The 21,716-nt window shown below is 44.7% G+C and overlaps 1 protein-coding gene across 2 annotated transcripts in view; it reads right to left on the bottom strand.

The window, feature by feature from the left end:
• Positions 1 to 21,716, bottom strand: part of SOCS2 (suppressor of cytokine signaling 2) — a 76,820-nt gene that overhangs the window by 22,485 nt on the left and 32,619 nt on the right. The window contains exon 4 of one of the 2 annotated variants that reach the window (XM_072724576.1): positions 15,020 to 15,205. The exons of the other annotated variant lie outside the window; for it this stretch is intronic. Within the exon in view, the coding sequence (XP_072580677.1) occupies positions 15,035 to 15,205 (171 nt within the window). The 3' untranslated portion in view covers positions 15,020 to 15,034. Of the gene's footprint in view, positions 1 to 15,019; positions 15,206 to 21,716 lie in introns of those variants that run through there. 2 annotated transcript variants of the gene reach the window in all.

Genomic DNA, 21,716 nt, shown 5'->3' with positions numbered 1-21,716 from the left:
AATTAGGAGTGAAAAGGGGGACATTGTTACCAGCATTAGAAAAATAAAAAAGTACTATAAGAAAATACTACCAACTACTGAATGTAGATGAAATGGATACATTTCTACAAACACAAATTACAAAATTGATTCAAAAGGAAATAGAAAATCCAAATAGTCCTATAATAAAGAGATTGAATTTGTGTATTAATCATGTATTTTTTAAAGAAAGGTTTTATTGTTTGAGAAAGAGAGAGCACTCACAAGCAGGGGGAGCAGCAGAGAGAGGGAGAAGCAGGCTCCCCACTGAGCAGGGAGCCCAACGTGGGGCTGGATCCCAGGACCCCAGGATCAGGACCTGACCCAAAGGTAAACGCTTAACTGACTGAGCCACCCAGGCACCCCTTAACCATGCATTTTTATTTTCTGTATTTCTGATGCTTTGATAATCTGGAGCCCTGTGGTACCTAGAGAGAATGCCCCTTCCAAATTAGCCAGTCCTTACAGATAATAACTTACTCACCTGTGAGTGCACCTTTCATATGCAAACTAACAAATCCAAAGTCCGTGCCTCTACCATCTCTGCTATTGGGCTCTTATACTTTGGGCCACTATTTCCCTGCCCTAATCACCCCAGGTCCAGTTACCAGGCAACTAGGAACAACCCCTATGCCCCAGAGCCTTCTAAAATTATTCAAATTAGCCAATCCTAAACCTCCTTACACTGCCTTCCATGGAAACCATTAAAAAAGTTCCTGCCAATGTGTTTACCTTGATCTCTTTGTCTCCTGACTGACCCTGTTGTTTTCCCTTGTGTGTAAGACCTTGGGAACTGTAAGTAACAAACTATCTTTTCAATGGCAATTACCTCTTGATCTAAGAGCCTTACCATGCTTGAATGATAATAAAACACATGTTTTAAAACATTTAGTAATTTTAAAACTACCCACAGAAAACCCCACATACAGATGGCTTCACTGGTGAATTCTACTATTTGTTTCTTTGAGAGAGAGTGTGTGCACAAGCAGGGAGAGCAGCAGAGGGAGGGAGAAACAGACTCCCTGCTGATCAGAGAGCCAAGTGACAAGGGGCTGGATCCCAGGTCCCTGTGATCATGACCTGAGCCAAAGGCAGACACTTAATCAACTGAACCACCCAGGTGTCCCTCCCTGAATTCTACAAATATTTAAAGAATCAATACCAATTCTTCACAAACTCTTCCACAAAATAGAAAAGGAGGAAATAGTTCCCAACTCATTCTATGAGGCCAGTATGACCTGGAAACCAGACAAAGATATAACACAAAAGAAAACTATAGACTAATATATCCTTTATGAATATAGATGCAAAAATACAGACATTTGACAAAATCCAACACCCTTTCATTAGTTGAAAAAATACTCCATAAACTAAGAATAGAAACTCTCTAGCTAACAAAAGGCATCTATGGGGATCCCTGGGTGGCGCAGTGGTTTGGCGCCTGCCTTTGGCCCAGGGCGCGATCCTGGAGACCCGGGATCGAATCCCACAGCGGGCTCCCGGTGCATGGAGCCTGCTTCTCCCTCTGCCTGTGTCTCTGCCTCTCTCTCTCTCTCTCTCTGTGACTATCATAAATAAATAAAAATAAAAAAAATTAAAAAAAAAAAAGAAAAAGAAAAAGGCATCTATGAAAAACCTACAGCTAACATATTTAATGGTGAAAGACTGAATGTTTTCTCCCTAAGACCAGGAACAAGACAAGGATGTCCATTCTCACTTGTATTGAACATTGTACTGCAATGAATCAGGCAATTAGGCAAGGAGAAAAAAATAAAAGCATTCATATGGGAAAGGAAGAAGTAAAACTATATTTGCAAATGACATAATCATATGTAGAAAATCCTAAGGAATCCACTAAAAATTATTAGAACTAAAAATTGAGTTCAGCAAAGTTGTAAGATAGAGTATCAGATATAAAAGTCAATTGTATTTCTGTATTCTTGAAATGAGCAATTTGAAAATGAAATCAAGAAAATGGGGATCCCTTGTGGCTCAGAGGTTTAGTGCCTGCCTTCGCCCCAGGGCACGATCCTGTCCTGAAATGGAGTCCCATGTCGGGCTCCCTGCATGGAGCCTGCTTCTCCCTCTGCCTGTGTCTCTGCTTTTCTCTCTCTCTCTCTCTCTCTCTCTCTCTGTCTCATTAATAAATAAATTCTTAAAAAAAAAAAAAAGAAATCAAGAAAACGATTCCATTTATAATAGCATCAAAAGGAACAAAATACTCAGGAATAAATTTAACAAAGGAAGTACAAAGTAGATAGCCTGAAATTTATAAAATACTGCTGAAAGAAATTAAAGAAGATCTAAATAAATGGAAAGACTTCCCATGCTCATTGATCAAAGGACAATACTGTTGGATATGGCAATTTTAATCCAATTGATCCACAGATTAAGTGCAATCCCTTTTGAGATTCTAGCTCACCTCTGCAAAACTTGATAAGCTGGTTCTAAAATTCATACAGAAGTTCAAGGGGACCAGAAAAACCAAAACAGCCCTGAAATAGAATGAAGTTGGAAAATTCACACTTCTCAATTATAAGACCATGCAAACTACAGTAAGCAAGGTGGTGTGATTATTGGTACAAGAACAGATATACAGACCAATAGAATAGAATTGAGAATCTGAAATCCTTACAATTATAGTCAATTTAATTTCAACGAGGTGCCCAAACAATTGGATGGAGGAAGAATAATTCTTTCAACAGACGGTACTGGAACAACTAGATATTCACATGAAGGAAAGAGGACCTTTATCTTACACCACTTACAAAAACTAACTGAAAATGGATCAAAAACCTTTAAAATATAAGAACCCAGGATGCCTGAGTGGCTCAGTCAGATAAGCATCTGACTCTTGATTTCAGCTCAGGTCGTGATCTCAGGGTTGTAAGATCCAGCCCCACATCAGGCCCCATGCCCAATAGGGAGTCTGCTTGAGATTCTCTCTGTCCTTTTCCCTCTACCCCCCTCCCCCTCCTCACTCCCACTCTCTCTTTCTTCCTAAAATAAATAGATAAATCTTTAAAAAAAGAGAGAGAGATAAAACCCTTGGAAGACACTATAGGTGGAAATCATCATTATCTTGGATTAGGCAGTGATTTCTTAGATATAACACCAAAAGCATAGCCACAAAAGAAAAAATAGATAAATTGGACTTCACCAAAATTTGAAACTTTCATGCTTCAAAGGCCACTATCAGGAAAGTGGAAAGACAACTCATAGAATGGGAGGAAACATTTGGAATTCATATATCTAATAAAGAAATTGTATTTGAAATATATAAAGAACTTTGACAATGCAATAACAAAAAGACAGATAAACCAGTTATAAATAGGCCAAGGATCTGAATGGGTATTTCTCCAAAGCAGATATGTAAATGGTCAATAAATAGATGAAAAGATGTTCAACTTTATTAACCATCAAGGAAATACAAATCAAAACTACAATGAGATACCACTTCAAACCTGCAAAGACAGCTATAATCAAAAAGGCAGATAATAATAATTGTGTGTGAGGATGTGGAGAATTTGGAGATCTAATACATTGCTGGTGGGGATGTAAACTGATGTAGGCCCCTTGGAAAAAAGTCTGAAAGTTCCTAAAGAGTTTAAACACAGAGTTACCACACGACCCAGGAATTTTACACCTAGATATACTAGCAAGAGAAATGAAATGCATTCTCATGCATGAGAATGTCCGCATGAAGAAGTATACAAATGTTTGCATCAGTATTATTCATAACAGCCAAAAAGTGGAAACAACCCTAATGTCCATCAACCGGTGATAAATTAAATGCAGTATATTCATGCAATGGAATATTTCAGCCATAAAAAGGGATGAAGTACTGATATAGTATAATGTGGATAAATCTTGACAATATTCTAAGTGAAAGAAGCCAGACACAAAGGGCTGCAGAATGATATATCATATGATTCCATTTATATGAAATGCCCAGAATAGCCAAATCTCTAGAGGCGAAGTATAGATAAGTGATTGCCTCTGGATACAAGGGAGACTGACACTGAGGTCGAGAGAGCAATTGCTGTACCAGAGGTGCATACAAGGTACAGCGCTGGATCCAAAGCTCTGGTGCAATTTGGAGAGGTAGAGAGGCCAGAGAAATTTTTTTTTAAATGCTTGATGTTGGATGTTGAAAGACAAATAGGTGTTCTCCAAGCAGAAGAAGTAGAGAAGGGCATTCTAGGAAGGGGGTAGCATGTTCAAAACTCTGATGTGTAAGGCATTGGGCCCACTTGGCAATTGTGTGATGAGTTAGGTACACCTGGATCGCAGAGTGTGTCGGGAGGTTTCAGTGGCGTTGGAGGCAAGTCAGCAAGATTAGGCTGGAGAGGGGTACCACACTAAGGAGTTAGGATGGAGCGTAGTCTGCAAAGATGTATCTGCATTACAGCCCGACATTGCCTTAAGAAGGCTTCAAGGAATATACTGTTAAGGCAAAATGGCAGCTGTGGGATAAGCAAAAAGAGACTCACTTTACTTTAAATGCTCCCTACAAAGACTTAAGCAATGATCTCAAGCTGTAAAGAGCCAAGTCCCACAGAACAGTTTAACAGCAGGGCTAAGAATTTGCGGCAGTGTCCACCCTGGGTGCCTCTCATGTCTCTTATCGCTTTCATCAGGCCTTTTCCTTTTAGTTACTGAGCATCCTATATTTTCAGGGATTTTTTAAATAATAAAAAAGGATTGCACCGCTGACTCTGTTAGTCTCATTACCAAATGATTTCACACACAGGGTTTTGATGCCAGAAGAGTTGAAGGTAGCAAAGCAACTGATCCGATGGGCAAAAGAATAATGATATGCCCTTCTTTTTCATCAAGGAATTCTTAACCTTTGTGAAGCTGAATCCTGAATTTAATACTCTTGGTTAAACCTGGGACTTGGTTAAAGATTAATAATCCAAGGTTTACACCAATTATACAAACTAGGAAGCTACAAGTGAAGACACGCACGGAGAAAGCAGAGATTTGCTACTCTATGACTGAGTAAACAGAACTCTATTTTTTAGAGTCTTATTTTGTATGTGTGTGTGACACATCCACAAAAAAATTAAATAAATAAAAGAACTAGTAAGGCTACATGAGTCACTGAGGATGTTTTAAACTATTTGGCTCCCCCAGGAGATGGCCAGAGAGCCGGTGAATGATTCAGCATGGGAAATAACCAGTAAGAGCAAATGCCAACAGTGAAGGGATCTGAAAACAACATCAGAGGTGGGGAAGAGTGGGGCCTTCACTCGTTACTGAGAATTTTAAAAGGTTGATCTCAGGGGATTAGTGAAGGACTGGGCTCTGGCCTGCTTGTTGTAAAGGTAGTTGGAAAGAATGATACAATTGGAAAAGAACGATAAGAAGCATCTGTCACTGTCATTGCAAACCCAAGAAGGTTCTAATCACCAAGAAACCTTCTGTTGGGTCTTGTTTTGGGGTTCCGTCTTTAGCATGGAATCAGGAACAATTTTACCTATACAGCTTCTACTTACTACAGCTTTTTCCCCCTTGGTTTATGAAATGGCATGCAAGCCCTGCTAAGAAATTCTAACAATCTCTGATGTCTGCAGCTGTTCATGCCCTGCTCTGTTATTCTTGTACAAAACAACGCCCTCCAGACTTGTTTGGGTGATGACTACCTGGAAGGTTATGCCCATGCCCCTGGATAGTATCTTAAATGGCATCTTAGGTGTGTACCTAGAGACACAATAAAGATGGCTTGGTGCTGTTGATTATTCAGGTAGGAGTAACTATCTTAATTGAGTTTCAAACTCTAAACAGCAAAGTCATCATGCCACTTTCAACCTCTGTAGGGCTCCTTTCTAAAGAACTCAAAGTGATTTAAAACAATAACAACGTCAACAATAAAACCTTTCCTAAATTAATCAGGCCTCCACCCTCCCACAAGACAGAAAATTTAGTAGCTGTCATTTGTTGGATGCTCATTATGTGGCAAGCAGTATTCCAAGCCTGTATTAGTTGTATCACTTTGGGTTAATTATATATTCTTTATGAGCTTCAGTTTACCAGTAAAATGGGGGGAAAAAATCTTCCTTAAGAATCACAAATTCGGGGCAGCCTGGGTGGCTCAGTGGTTTGGTACCACCTTCCGCCCAGGGCACGATCCTGGAGACTGGGGATTGAATCCCATATCCGGCTCCCCACATCCGGCTCCCTGCATGGAGCCTGCTTCTCCCTCTGCCTGTGTCTCTGCCTCTCTCTCTCTCTCTCTGTGTGTCTCTCGTGAATAAATAAATAAAATCTTAAAAAAAAAAAAAAAGGAATCACAAATTCGGTTGCCCACAGGTAGCTTAGTAAGTGGTGGGAGCTGGGTGTAGACACTTGAGTAATTACTAGGTGAGCTGTACCTGGCATTCTTGGTAGCCTTCTCACCAATGTTGTCTCTTCTTTCCTGCAGGCAGATCTTGCCTTCCTACTTAGAACAGCAGGAAGTGCAAGCCATGCTCCCTGGCCACAAGGGTATTGGTAATATGATCCATCCTGGACACTTGTGAGCTGGGGGTGGGGATGTTGGGGGTGGAGGGGAGTTAGCTGGGTGTTTTTCTTTTTTCTTTAAGGATTTTCCTTTATAAGATAAACCAATGGAAGGGTATCCTCTCCTCTTCTGGACGTTTGTGTGCTTCCATGTGACATATAAGCCTTTGGGATATTGGTAGAAATGAGGAGGAACACCATGGCTGACGTGCTTGAAGATCCCAGAGAGGAGAGGCAGGGAGCATCAGCGTTGGGTGCATGGGGGGGGGGTGTGCCCAAATGTTGGACTTCCTCTACATTTTTATGCCACAGTATCAACGCTGGAACTACCTTACCTGGGACTTGACTGAGGTTACAAGCTCTGCTTGAAGTGACTGTTAGCTGGGTATCCATTTCATCCCACTGTATCGCGCTGCAGAGTGCATTCCTCCCCTGAAGAAGTGGGCAGCATGCAGCTCCTGCCGGTTGCTGCCAGACCAGGAGTCCTCAGGAGCAGCCAGGACTTCAGATTTTTATATAAAACTCCAGATTTAAAAAAAAAAAATCTCCAGATTTTTTAATGTTGGCTCAAATTAAAGAAATATGTGCAAGCCAAACAAAACACATTTGGAAGTTAAGGTCGGCCCATAGGTGGACAATTTTCAACCCCTGATCTACCTCAGAGAGTTGTAGGAACTAAATTAAGTGAGTTTAAAATCAGATCAGTAATAATATCAGACACTCACATGGCACTTCGTATGTCCCGGTCAGCATTCCGCTTGCTTTACCAATCTAGTCCTCATGTGTAACCAAGTCTTACAAGCACGTCACAGAGAGACAGAGCTATGATTTCCACTTCACAGATAAAGTAGGGAACAGAGAGCCCTCTCGTCTTACCCCTTCAGGCCTAGGGGCCGGGATGGCTTTCCCTGGGAGCCTCCCTGTGCCTCACTGGTCCCCTTAGCCCTGCCCACATTTCTGTACGTGGTCCTTTTGTTAAATTCTTTTTGGTTATATGCTTTTTTGAGTTTGCCATCCACTGCTTACTGGGACACTCACTGGTGGAAAGGGTGAAGAAGGCAGACGAATCCTTGCCCTCTTGAGGTGTTCATTCTGGGAAGCAACTATACAAACAAGATAGTCACGGGTACCGTGAAGAAAACTAAGTAAGGTAACATGATTGCAGAATGGTTGAGGGAGGCTACTTGAGGGGGTGACATCTGCGCTGAGAGAGACATAAAGGCTGAGGGGGAGCCAGCAATCCCAAAGTCTGGGAGACCCCTCTTCAGGCAGATGTACATATGTAAAAGCTTTAGGGTAAGGACAAGCACGGAGTGCTGGGAGAATGAACAGAGACCAGGAAGCCTGGAAATTGGTGAGATGGGAGAGAGTGCGGGGAGGATGGTCATGGATGTAGAAGGGACCAGTCAATGGTGGGCATGCTGGGATTTGGGCTTTAAGACTATTAGGAATTCTTGGAGGGCCTTCACATAGGGGAGTTATTTGAGTTGGGTTTTTTTTTTTAAGATTTTATTTATTTACTCATAGAAACACACACACACACAGAGAGAGAGAGAGAGAGAGAGAGAGAGAGAGAGAGGCAGAGACACAGGCTGAGGGAGAAGCAGGCTCCATGCAGGGAGCCCGACGTGGGACTCGATCCCTAGTCCCCAGGATCACACCCTGGACCGAAGACGGTGCTAAACCACTGAGACACCGGGGCTGCCCTTGAGTTGTTTCTTTTATGGCTATAGTCTTTTCCTGTGTGGACTGTGGATTATTTATCAGCGAGAGTGGGAGGTTATTGCCACAGTCCAGCCTACAGTTCCCAGTGGCTGGAACGAGAGTGGTGGCAGTCCAAGTGGAGAGACATGAAGGGTTTTGAGACCCATTTACGATTCTGAGGTATCATAACACTCTGGTTTTTCCCTCCTGGGTCCCTGGAGGATGGTGAGCACTCTACTATACGTTTTTTGATTTGTATATTCATTTTTGTCATATACTTTAAAATTAATATGAACATACTCTGGATCATGTGTATGCCCACCTTACAAGAGGATGGAATCACCACATAACTTCAGTGGCCTCATGCCATTTCATTTCTGAGACCCCCGCAGCAAATGCCTGCCTACAATGACCAGCATTTAACACAGTGTAATGTCTTTATTGAAATACAACACCACACACACAGAAAAGTACACCACCCATGAGTACACAGCTCAATAGATTTTCACCAACTGAACATCTTCATGTAACCATTTTAACCGGTTTAACCGGTTTAAGACCACAACACTCCGGGAACCTCTCTCATGTCCTCTCCAAGCCCCTCCCGGCCCAACCCCAAAGGTAGCCATACCAAGAAATCGTCCCGCTTTCTAACACCATAGTTTACTTTTGCTTTTTATATGAATGCAGAGAAGAGAATTCCATTAGCAGGATGAAGCTGACCTCTAAAAATCCCATCCTGGTGTGTGGCCACTATGCGGTCCCCACCAGGGACAGACTCTCAATTTTAATTCATGCTTCTTGGGCCTTGTGATGAAGATCTGACCTCAGAGACTAGAAACCAAATTACCCCAAAGTGTGAAGCAATTTCATTAGCATGTCACAGTGGCGTAGCTGCTTGCCTGGATCCCCCTCAACAGACACAGCCCGGCACAGTCACATCAGTAGTGCTGGGTGTAGAGAATGTTCATTTGTTGTGACCGTGGCTGTTCTGCAGCTCAGTATTCCCACACCTTAGGGCAGTCACGACATGTTAAGAGTAAAATGGTAATATCTTGACTTCTGTCCTTGCCTTTCCAGTCTGCACCCCCAGCAGCGCCCCCCAGGCCCAGACCAAAAGGCGTTTTCATTAATCTAGAAGAAAAGCCCAGGTGAATCTGCTTCTAGTCCCATTGACAACCCCAACCCCACTCTCCCAACCCCAGCATCTAAATAGGGAAGCAGGCAAAATTTGTTTTGAGAATGAACGTGAACAAGGTACAGCCCCTGTCCCCTAGGACAACAGTCTTGAAGTAGGCAGAGACACAGAACCCACTGTTAGCAATTTAGAATGTCAAGGGCCGTGGCAGGATCATAGGGCTCAGATAAGGGGCACCCAACCTGCAGAGACAAGGTTAAGGGCATGAAGAGATGAGGGGCTAGTCAGAGACTTGGACCCGAAGGTGAGGATCCTGAACAGGGTCTGGAAAGAGAGAAGTTAGCATGACGAGAAGAGCAGAGAGAGAGCATCCACAAGTGTACCCAAGTACATTTGTAGACTGCAGCGCAGTCGCTCTGAGCAGCTGCTGTGTGGAGCTTCTCCAGGCAATGGCAAGAGGGGAGGCCAGGCCTGACCATGAGGGAACTGAAGGACCAAACCAAGAAGACTGGATGTTCTGGTGGAGGCCCTGGGAGCTATTGCAAGATGTCAGCAGGAGAATAACACCTCATATTTACAGAGAACCTACTAGTATCATGTGGATCCGAGAGACCCAAGACCAGGTTGCTGTCTACAAGAAGTCTACAATCAGGCCATCTTAATGGCCAAGGGACGTCGTGTGCAGTATCTGTCCACTTGCTTTTGTCATTTTTGTGTTGTGCATATTTGTTTAGTCACACTTCACCCTTTTCCACGTGTAATATAAAGCTCACTCCTCAGAAAAATGCCAGCACCTGAAACAAAGACTTAAAAAGCCCATTCCTGTCCCCAACATGGTTATGAATGATCCATAAATCTCTGCTGAACATTTGACTGCACTCCACTCCTGAGATCCCACATCTGACTGGAAGACAACTTGAGATCTCTGCAGACCCCAGATAGTATAAGGATTTTATAATCTACCAGCATTAAAGGGGCAGACCTGGGACCCTCTGCCGACTGCTCAAAGAACCTCATCGGTCTGCCTTCTGTAGGATGGAGAAAGTCCAATTTTCTGCAGAAAATTGCCCTACACAAAGGGAATCATGGATTCCCTGCATGCCTAGGCTCGCGGGGAGATGATTCCTTATGGCATAAGTCCTCGGAGGATCGTGTATCTGGAGGAAAAGCAGACGTGCACCTGACCACCAGGGTTACCTTGGACAGGAGAGAACCAGGGAAAAGTATTAATTGATCTGTGAAAATAATCAGGTGAATCTGATCAACCCAAAACCCTGGTCTCAAGACCAGGTGGCTTCCTGACTCTGTCATGAAATAGTGAATACAGGAAAAGTGGCTGTTTACACAGGAGCCTGACACCTTTGGTGCACTCTAAGGACAGTCAATTTGTCATTGTGTGGGCTAATAACCACGAGGACTTTTGCTAAACATCACGCAAAGTGAGAAAAATGTATCCTAAAAACTCTTATATTTGGCTTTGAAGTCCATTTGGGGGAAGGGGGTACCAGCTTCAACTTTCAAGCTCTGGTTCACTGAAGATTAAATGACAGTGACAATGACAATTGCTCCTTAGAGTTGTGCTATTTTCAAATCCTGTTCATATCCATCGTCTCACCTAACTTCTCAATCTCCAGTCCTGTGAGCTGCCCACCAAACGTGCACCTGCAGACCAGGGACGAAGGCGGGAGCCACTGCCCTGTGGCTAAAGCAGCAGAGCCAGGTCTTGAACCCAGTCTTCTAACTTGAATCCAGGGCTCTCTCTAGGAGGAATGGAAAAAAGCCCTAAACAAAACAAAACTAAAAAGCTGGTGGGGAGCAGAACATAAAATATTGCTGCGTAGGCTTTCCACAAGGATGAGAAATGAGTAACAAAGAGGCCATTTTTCACGTGGACTCAAATGCAAGTTCTCAGTTTTTTTCTACTTGTACAAGAGCTTTGCTGTCTTAAAAGGCCTTTCTTCTCATTCAAAATGAGAAAATACCTTCTGACAGCCATGCAATTAGCAGAGCCTTCGGATATTGATTTGCTCTGTTTCTTGGCATGAGCCTCTTTCACAGGGCTCCACACTGGCTCCTGATAGAAAAGCTGGAGTTACTAAACTGGCCTCTAAACTAATTTAGCTGCTTCCCATCACCCTCTCTCAGCTGCTTTCCCAAGGCTTCCTCTTCCCTCCTCAGTGACAACAGGGTATCACTAGGCAGGGATTTTAGAAAGGGGGTGGGTCAGAGGAAAAGGAACCCAAAGTGGAAGGAGAGGGAAGAAGAAGAGAAGGGGGAGCAAGTCAATAGAGCCCCTAGGTAGAAAGTCAAGAAATTCCCAAATAAAAGTCATATTCCCTTTGAAGAAAGGAGAGGGAGTGAAACATAAAACAAATTACTAGCGATGCTATTATCATTCATTTATTCATTCATTCACCCCACAAACGTTTACTGAAATCCTACTGTAGGGACTACCAGGGACTACCATAGGCTCTGAGAACACACAGAATTGGCAACAACAATGTACTTCTTCCATTTGCAAGAGGGGACAGCAAGCAGCAAGCAGTTCCCCAGGAAGCTGACTCTGAGATAGGGATTGGGATGCATAAATTGCATCAGGGAGTACCCTCAGGATTAACATCCATGGAAGGAAGGGAAGTACACAGGAGTGCACAGAGGATGCCGTAAAAATATGAAACTGTCTCAAGAGAAGCTTGGGCCAGCCCCGCAAGGGGTTCTAAAGATGGGATGGCCTTCCAGAGCCAGCCCCAGATGCATGAGAAGGCCAAGCCTACGTACCCCCATGTAGACCAGTCATTGGAAGGGGCAGCTCTCTTCAGCTGGGGCCAGACCACTGGGGCTGGCAGCTGAGGGCCACACTTCTAGCAGCAGATATAGAGAACAGCCTTTCACGCTAGAGGCAGATCTGCGAGGCCCACCAGAGCTAAGGCCATGAAGACTGGTGGGGAGGGAGCCCACCATAACATCATCACAGGGAGAAAAGCATAATGGTGCGGTGATTGGTGCTACAAAGAGAGGTACATGGTACCCTGAAAAACTGCAACCTAGATTTGGGGAAGCAGACCTACAGAGCCTGGGGTTGGGAGGGAGAGAGAAGGGAACCAAGACAGGGAGCTTCTCTGAATGTAAAATGGGACCATTTGTGGTTGAGCACTCACCCATGCCAGGTACCATGTTCCACATTTTAGATGCTTCTTCTCTTTTAACTTCATGACAACCCCATGAGTTAGATTTTGCTCCCAGCATCCTTCTAGCGTCTCTTAAGATTAAAAAAACAAAACATCATTTCCTGGAGCCATATGAAGCCAGGAATGACAGGCCTGACTGGGTACTGAGTCAAAGCCACAGCCAAGTAGTGGGGCAGAGAACAAACTAGCAAATTCTCCAAGCCCAGAGAGGAATTGTAAGGACACGGAGAAGAAAGCTCAACTAGGCTCCTTTGTGGGAACCAAGAAGGAACACAATCAATATAAACTGAACACCAAAGCATGTTTTACCGAATTTACACATAATAGCACTGACCATTGCAACAGAATTCAACAAAACATTAATTTGGTTCATTCCTGTGTTCATTTAGCCACACTGCATCTTGAGGACTGCAGAAACCAAGTAAACTTTGCTGAAACATAGACTCGATCAAATAGGACTCTTGAGGCAGCCCATAATACAGCATAATGAAAGGATTCTTAGAAATACTTGTTGGCGGGTAAGTAATAATGTAGCTCTGGTTTCTACATCTGATGGTCCAACATTTGTTGAAATAATAGACTCTGCAAAGCAAAAATCACTTCCTGATTATTTTTTCTTAATTGGAAAGGATCCATGTGATTATATGTGTGTGTGTGTGCATAAAACATTTGAGAATGGAGGCCATGGAGGCAGCGAGCTGAAATGCACCAGCTCCCCAGGTTCGGCCACCTGCTCCCGCCTTTGTTTGGTGAACCAACATCCATCCAACATCTGTTTGAGTCCTGACATTTGGAGAGAGCCTATTTCACCTGTTGGATCCTACAGCATCTTCTAAAGGCAGGCGTTTCTACCCTCACCTGGAAGCCCGAGGTGGACACAAGCCGGGAGCCTGCAGACAGGATGGCCAAGTCAGCCCAAGGGCTGGTGGCTCGGGGGTGTCACTGTGCAGAGTCTGTGCTGGCTCGTGGATGGAGGGGTCTTGGAGCGTGGGAAGCATCTCAGCAGCGAATGAGAGAGAATTTCACGGGCTAGGGGAGGTGATTTTAGCAGGTAGAGGAGGCCAAATTAAAAAAGACATCACACGGTAAGAAATTATACCAAAAATTGCTCGTGCTTAGGATGTAGCCCTTACCACATGCCAGACCCTGTTACAGGCGTTTCCTAGAGCCGGAGTAGGCAATATTATCGTCCTCAGGTCCGCAGATGAGGAAACCGAGGCACAAAGGCCACACAGCTGGTAGGTGATGTGGTCCTGGAACTGGAACCCAGGCATCGGGACAGAAAGGCCACCCCTGAACTGTTGACCTCAGCCTGCATCATCGTCTTTGCACCCGTCTGATTCCACGCAAGCCGCTCAGGTGGAGAGCTGGCCAGGCCTTTCCACCAATCTAGCCTCTGATGTTGTCTTTGTTCCTACAGGTACCTTCTATCCGTGGTAAATGATTTTCACGAAATGGATTCTCACGAAGACAGAGATATAAAGTGCCTTTTATTTACAGAAAGTAAGTTATTGAAAGAAAAAATACCTTAATACTGATCATCCCGAGAGAGTTATGAAGGTGGCACATGGCAGGTTGGTCCCAGGATGAGGGAAGAAGATACAAGGGTGGGGGCAGGTGGCCAAACCTGGGGAGCTGGTGCATTTCAGCTCGCTGCCTCCACGGCCTCCATTGTCAAGCGGTTTTGGTTCTCGAAATTCCCTTGTTACGTTAAGGAGCCTTGTGCCCCAAACAGGGAGGTACTCAGCATTCTTAACAAAATACTTTCCCGGGGCCCCAGGTGGCTCAGCAGCTGAGCGTCTGCCTTCGGTTCAGAGTGTGATCCTGGGGTCCTGGGATCGAGTCCTGCATCGGGTTCCCCGCAGGGAGCCTGCTCCTCCCTCTGCCTGTGTCTCTGCCTCTCTCTCTCTCTTTCTCTGCATCTCTCATGAATAAATAAATGAAATCTTAAAAAAGAAAAGAAAAGAAAAGAAAATACTTTCCCCTTTCCCTAGTGGCTCTCCATATTTCCTTCTGCTCTGATTTTCAAGCCTCCTTCAGATTTTTCTCACAAGGAGCCCCGATCCAACAGCCAGGGTCCCTGTATCTGAAAAGGAAAATACTGCAGCAGAGATTCCTGTCCTTTCATAGCTTATTCTGTCTTTTCTGGGTCCTTGGGAGAGCTACGCTTCCCAGTCTCTTTAAAATTAGGTGGGTCGGTGAGACCTGGTTCTGAGCGGACTCATGAATGCGAGTGATGTGTAGCATTTCCCAGGGAGTGTGCATTTCCCACGCCTTCCCCGTCACAGTGACCTGGGAGCCCCGAGGGGGGGTCACCTGCTGCAAGCCGCTTCTGTCCCTCTCAGAAGCTACCCCAGAGACCCATCGGACCCACAGTGGACCCGGGGTGGGAGGGCAAAAAAAGAACCTTTCTGTGCTACCCCAGGTTTCGGGGCTCACTCTAGCCTATCCTGACCAGCATAGCTCATCAAGATATTACCCGCTACGTTAGAAAGCACTGCCCCCTCCAGAGAGTCATTTTCTCTGCAGTAGAGAGGAACTTTCTGAAGCATTCAAGAGGATTTTGCAAGCGGGGATTACCTGGAAGTAGGGGACCTGAGCCTTCGGCAGGTTGCTCCTTGTGCTGCAGGACCCTGGCAGAGTTGAGGGGACCCTGCAGGTGAGGGATATGAAAGGTGCGAAGGCAAGTTGAGAGAACGTCTCAAATTCTGTTTTTGAGAAGCTACCCCTTGCCCAGAGCCAGCCCATCTCCAACGTCGTGGTTCATAGAAGCACACAGCCTGATTCTGGTGGATAAATGTGGAACCTTCTCCTCCTCTGGAACCAGGGGGAGAAGCATTCGCTGCTCTGGGAGGGTTTCTCTTTGCTTCTCTTGTCAGAATTAGCCCAGCAGCCTTTCACGTAACTACAGAAGATACTTCTCGACCCTTTGTAAGAGTATATTTTCTTGTATGGTTTTAAAAATCAAGTGGAAATCTCTTACCCAAAGATCCATCCAATTAAGCCTTCTGCAAAATTAAGAGGTAGCGTAATCATGAGAAAACGTGCATGCAGGTTGCCTTTATTTTATAAAAAGAAGACTTGCCACTTGCTCAGTGATTTTGTGTGTCCTCCAACGCGTACACATCACGTGACGCTCTTTCGATGACAACCTCAACTACCAAGCACACTGTGTGTTAAGCACTCTGCCTGCCTTCCAGGGACGCCTCTCCCAGCCCCACAAGGTGGATATGGACACTGTTCTCAATCTAGACACGAGAGAGGGCCCAGTACCTTGCATAAGTCACGTAGCTAACCCACGGCAGCAGCGGGATTCGAATCCTGGCCTGTCTGATTCCCAAGCCTGGGCTGTTCATGGCATCCCAGGCACTGCCACAGCCCTCCTTCAAAGGAGAAGAGGACACAGGGAGTTTAGGTTTTTTGCTGCGTGTCCCCTGTGAGGTCAGTGAAAGCCTTGCAGCATTAGTGGTTCATGATTCACTATTCTGCTGGGAAATGTTTATTTTAAAAACTGTTTAATACTATGCTACCTCTGGGGTGGAGACAGAGAGGTGACGCCTTCATTCTTCACTCGGAGCCCAAGGTGATTTGTTGTTTTGTTTTGTTTTGTTTTCTTAAGAATCTATTTACTTATTCATGAGAAACAGAGAGAGCTCGGCAGAGACACATGCAGAGGGAGAAACAGGCTCCATACAGGGAGCCCGACGTGGGACTCGATCCCGGGTCTCCAGGATCAGGCCCTGGGCTGAAGGTGACACTAAACCTCTGGGGATCCCTGGGTGGCGCAGTGGTTTAGCGCCTGCCTTTGGCCCAGGGCACGATCCTGGAGACCCGGGATCGAATCCCACGTCGGGCTCCCGGTGCATGGAGCCTGCTTCTCCCTCTGCCTATGTCTCTGCCTCTCTCTCTCTCTCTCTGTGTGACTATCATAAGTAAAAAAAAAAAAAAAAAATTAAACCTCTGAGCCACTGGGGGCTGCCCCGCCCGAGGTGATTTGAACAGCTGCTCCCACTCCAATCCCAGTGCCCAGGACAACCAGCCTGCAGCCCCACCGCAATGCCTGGCATGTCCCCAGACACGCTTGGAGGTGACCCGCTCCAAGGCAGGAGGCACAGGTGACAGTTTCTGGAAATGGAATCATCATCATCACCAATATACCCATATTGAATTCATTTAATCCTGGTAATGACTCTGCAGAGGGAATCTCTGAAGCTCAGAGAGGTTTAGGAACTTACCCAATGCCACACAGTAAGAGAAGCTGAGCTTTAAAGCTAGGCAAGCTGGCTTTTGTGCCAGCACGCTTAATCACCACATGGTGTACAAAAAGGAGACTATGGATTGGGAGCCTTGAGGGTTGGGTCTAGGCCTTATGTACCACTAATTGTATGTCCTTGAGAAAACATAACCTTTTTAGGTCTTGTAAGAGTCTATTACAATGATTGTCCTGAGGTTGGAAAGAAGAACAAAGAAGAAAGTGTATTTCTTTCTATGAGATATAATAGCCCCAAATGTGAAGCCCGAGTATCCAGGGAAGCTGAGATACCACTCCTTCCCATCAGCAGCATTTCCCAACTCATGCTTTATATCCATTATCTCTAATCCTCACCAACAACCCTGAACTAATATATGTGGTAGACACCTATGATTCAGTCTGCCTGGTATGTCTGCATTTTACAGGGAAAGCAACCCCCCTTCTTCTGAGGACTACCCTTCCACCAACTCCAACATGTGCTTTTTTTTTTTTTTTAAAGTAGGTTCCATGACCCAGGGCTTGAACTCATGACCCTGGGATCAAGACCTGAGCTGAAATCAAGAGTGCAATGCCTAATCAACTGAGCCAGGCCCCTCCAACCTGTGCCTCTACTGAAGGCTGTCAATCACAGTAAACCACCCACCCTTGCCAAAGCTGTCTGGTCCAACAGTCAGCATGTGATCCAACTTAGGCCAATTAGATCCTTCCCAGGATTTGTCAAATGAGATCGCAGGGAAGAGAAGCAACCTTCCTCTGGTGGAGAAGCTGTGAAATAGGAGGCCACATTGCCCATCACTGGAAGAACCACCGCTCCTTAGGAACTATAGTCTTTCCACATAGGGACAAGAAGAGAAGTGCCCTAACCATGTTGCAGACCCTGGTTCCATCTGTCACTGAGATCCAGCTATAACCCACCCTTTTGGGGCTTATAGGAAATCATCCAGATAAGCCCTGCTGGTTGATTCCCATTTATGCCATTTACACCCATTTAAGTTCATTTGAGTTAGGTGTTTGTTGTGTGTAACCCAGAGTTCTGACTGCTAGAGTATTACTGTTATTCTCTTTCCACACTCTCAGTGTCAAACTGAAACTACTTGGCTAGTGAATGAATGTCATTCTGGGACTAGAGCCCAGTCTGTATGACTCCAGAGTCAGGGCTCTTTTTCTCACTATCCTGCCTCTTCCAACCTGAGAAGACAGTCCTAGAAGACTCCTTGCCCCGTTTGGTGCCTACAGCAAAAGCATGACGTGAGTTAGCCAAACATTTTGATCCACTGTCCTCAAGGAGGTAGCTTCTAGATTCCTCTGAAACTATCCAGAAGTCCCAAAGAGTAGACCCTCGGAGAAGACACTGAACTGGGGCATGGAGGCTTTGCTGGCTGCACAATGATAGAGTGGATGGGGGTAGGCTCTGATGTGAAGATCCCTCTGCTATCTTCATGGTCAGATTTAACCAGTAGGCAGGGCAGACCTACAGAAAACAGGGAATTCAGCTTCAGGAACATACCTATGGCCTAAGACTTACCACGGAACGAGAATGAGGCCCGCTTGACTGTTTGCAGGGAAACCCAGTCCATCCTACCACAAGCATCCCATTCTCTTTTAGAGTTCACACTTCACACTCAGGCTTCCTGATTTCCCAACCGGGTGTTCTTTCTGCTAAGTCAAACTGCCTTTGCGATACTGGCCTTCCAGATACTGCAAAAAAAATGGCTTGACAGGTAAGAGGAGTTGTCAGGAGGAACACTTACTTATTCAAGACCTAACTCAAAAAAGAGAAAAGGAGACTCATTTCATTGAAATTTGAAGGTATTCTTGATTTAAAAAAAAAAAATCCTGTAGCATCATTATCAATAACATTTATTAAGCACCTGAAGCTTTACTTCGAATTAGATAATGCAGGTCAACCACTCATAAATTCATTTACCTATTAAAAAGTCTGTATAAGTCCTCACAGCATGTAGACACTACAGTAGGTCCTGGGGGAAGAGTAACAAACCAGGCAGATACGCTCCCTGCCCTCATGGAGCCTGCATTGTAGCAGGGGAGATGGATGTGACATAAATTCCCACATGCAAAACAATAAATGAGAATCAGGGTGAGAAAGGGAGAGAAGGAGAGGAACAGAATTTATGAAGGGAAGGATTGCGGGGGATGGGGATCAGGGGGTTTCCAGTGGAAGTTAGATGGTATTAATGCGTGGCTAGACAGACAGACAAACTAAGCACAGGCTCCTACCTGTGTGTAAAAGGTAGTGTTTTACCTTTTACCTAAGTTTACCTAAGTGTAAAAGGCTAAGGGCATTTGTGACATGGTGATCTAATGGACAGCAGTCATACATTTAGCCAAATGGTCTCAGAGAAGGAACCATTAGGTCTCACAGGAGTTTAGAGCTCCTCTAGCAACGGTTCACTTAGCATGAAGAGCAGGGTTCCCAGAAGTCCTGAACCAACCATGCCCTGTGGAGCCATCCTGGAGCCTAGGACAAAGGGAAAATGTGCACTCCTATATGCGCTCATCAAAATATCCTCCCAAATATTTTGAACCAGGTAAGAAAAGTTAATAAAAGCTCTATAAGAAAAAAAAATCCATGACCCTATATAAAAACCCCACATTCATTGCCCCATCTGTTCTACACATTGTCAACCCTCGTAAACCTGCCTGGTGGGATCTGAGGAGCTCGGGGCCAGGAATGTGGGGCTGATTGGAAATAGCTGTTCCCATGACACAATGCAGTGTGGCAACACAAACAACAACCTGTCTTTATTTAAAAATTTGATGTTTGTTGATTATGAATTTATTTTGCATTTATTTTATTTTCAAAGTTTGCATTAAAATATTATTTATCAAAAAAAATATTATTTATCTTGTGCTATTCTTTTTTTTTTTGTTTAATTCATTTGAGGGAGAGAGGAAGAGACAGAGGGAGCACAAGCAAGGTGAGGGGCAAAGGGAGAAGCAGGCTCTTCCCTAATCAGGGAGCCCGATGTGGGGCTCAATCCAGATACCCCAGGATCGTGACATGAGCTGAAGGCAGACGCTTACACAGCTAAGCCATCCAGGCACCCCTTGTGCTAAGTTTTTTGACACCTCTGTAAATTTTGGTGCCAGAAGTGAATGCCACACTTGCCTAACGCTAATCCTGACCTGACCCTGGTTCTGAACCATATAAAGACTTCAACTTTTAACACCTCTAAAAGCAGAGCTCTACAATCAGGTGTGATTGCACACCTTGTCTAGGCTCTATCCTTCTGATCCAGCTTGAGCTTGAATAATGTCAGATGTGAACTTTCAGGAACCAGGTTTCCCTTTTGAAGTTTTGTTTTTGGCACATGCCAACTCTTAGAAATTGTGATCTGGGTGAAAGAAAGGGGTCACCTGCCAAATTTTGTCACATGGAAGATGCTGGTAGTTGGATGATGTTGTTAAAAAAGCAACATCTGGGATCCCTGGGTGGCGCAGCGGTTCGGCGCCTGCCTTTGGCCCAGGGCGCGATCCTGGAGACCCGGGATCGAATCCCACATCGGGCTCCCGGTGCATGGAGTCTGCTTCTCCCTCTGCCTGTGTCTCTGCCTCTCTCTCTCTCTCTGTGACTATCATAAATAAATAAAAAAATTAAAAAAAAAATTAAAAAAAAAAAAAAGCAACATCTGGTTTCAATGCTACTTCTTTCTCCTTAAAATAAAATCGCTTCTAGAAAATTTGCTTTTTTTTTCAGATTTTATTTATTTATTCACCACACACACACACACACACACACACACACACACATAGGCAGAGGGAGAAGCAGGCTCCCTGCAGGAAACCTAATGTGGGACTCAATCCCGGACCCCAGGATCACGACCTGAGCTGAAGGCAGACACTCAATCCAGGCATCTTGAAAAGTTGCTACTTTTTAAAAAAAGATTTATTAATAGAGAGAAAGCATGTCCCGTATAAGTAGGGGGAGGAGCAGAGGGAGAGAACCTTCAAGCCTACTCCCCACTGAGTCATGGAGCCCAACGTGGGCTTGATCTCATGAGTCCTGAGACCAGGACCTGAGTGGAAACCAAGAGTCGGTACTTAATGAACTGTGCCACCCGGGTGCCCTGAATATTGTTACTTTTTATTTAATGTTTAGGTGACAGTCCATAGTCTTAACATTGGGCTCAGAAAAAAAGATGTTAGAATACATATTTTATTAAAGCATTTCCTTTTATTAGAAAGATATTAGAGGCACATTTTCTAACCTAGCCAGAAGCCAGGAATAACCTGAATCAAAGTAAAGAATAACATTTCCCTGGTATGTGTTCCCAGTTCTGATTGGAAAACACCCAAACACTCATTAAAGGTCACAGAATATCACAGAATACCTCGGACAAAACTAAAGGTGTGCTTGCTTTCAACTCTAAAGCACGGGCCACACAGCTCCTTCCTGGATGATTGTTTTAAATGGTGTGATGAAATCAAGCAAACACGGATGAGGTGTGGCAGTCCCAAGGAAGCTGAGAATTCCCAGCTCAGTTCCTAGTATTAGAACTTCTCAGCAAACTCGATGCAAATTTATAAACAAGGATACAGCCATACCCAGCTCCGTAATGTACTAGCAGTGTGACCATCAGCAAATAATCTAATCTCCTTCTCAAGTGTTAAGTGGGCCGATTTGGGCTTGACTCCTAATGTTGTTGTAAAGTTAAATAGAAAATATCCACTGTGGCCCAGACTGCTTAAGGCCTCCCACCATGCGAATCTCCTCACCTTCTATAGGAATAGAAACCCCAATATTTACAGCTGCCCTACATGGCTGTACAGAACAAAGACTACATTTCCCAGCATCCCTTGCAGCTAGGTGTGCTCATGTGGTTCAACTCTGGCCAGGGAAAATGAGCAACTAGTGAGAGAGCCAAGAACCATCATAGACTATGAGTGTAAG

This window comes from Vulpes vulpes, chromosome 10, assembly GCF_048418805.1.
Source record: "Vulpes vulpes isolate BD-2025 chromosome 10, VulVul3, whole genome shotgun sequence".
Classification (NCBI taxonomy): Eukaryota; Metazoa; Chordata; class Mammalia; order Carnivora; family Canidae; genus Vulpes; species Vulpes vulpes.
Note: the sequence above shows the minus strand (reverse complement) of the source record. Positions and strands in the feature narration are given on the sequence as shown.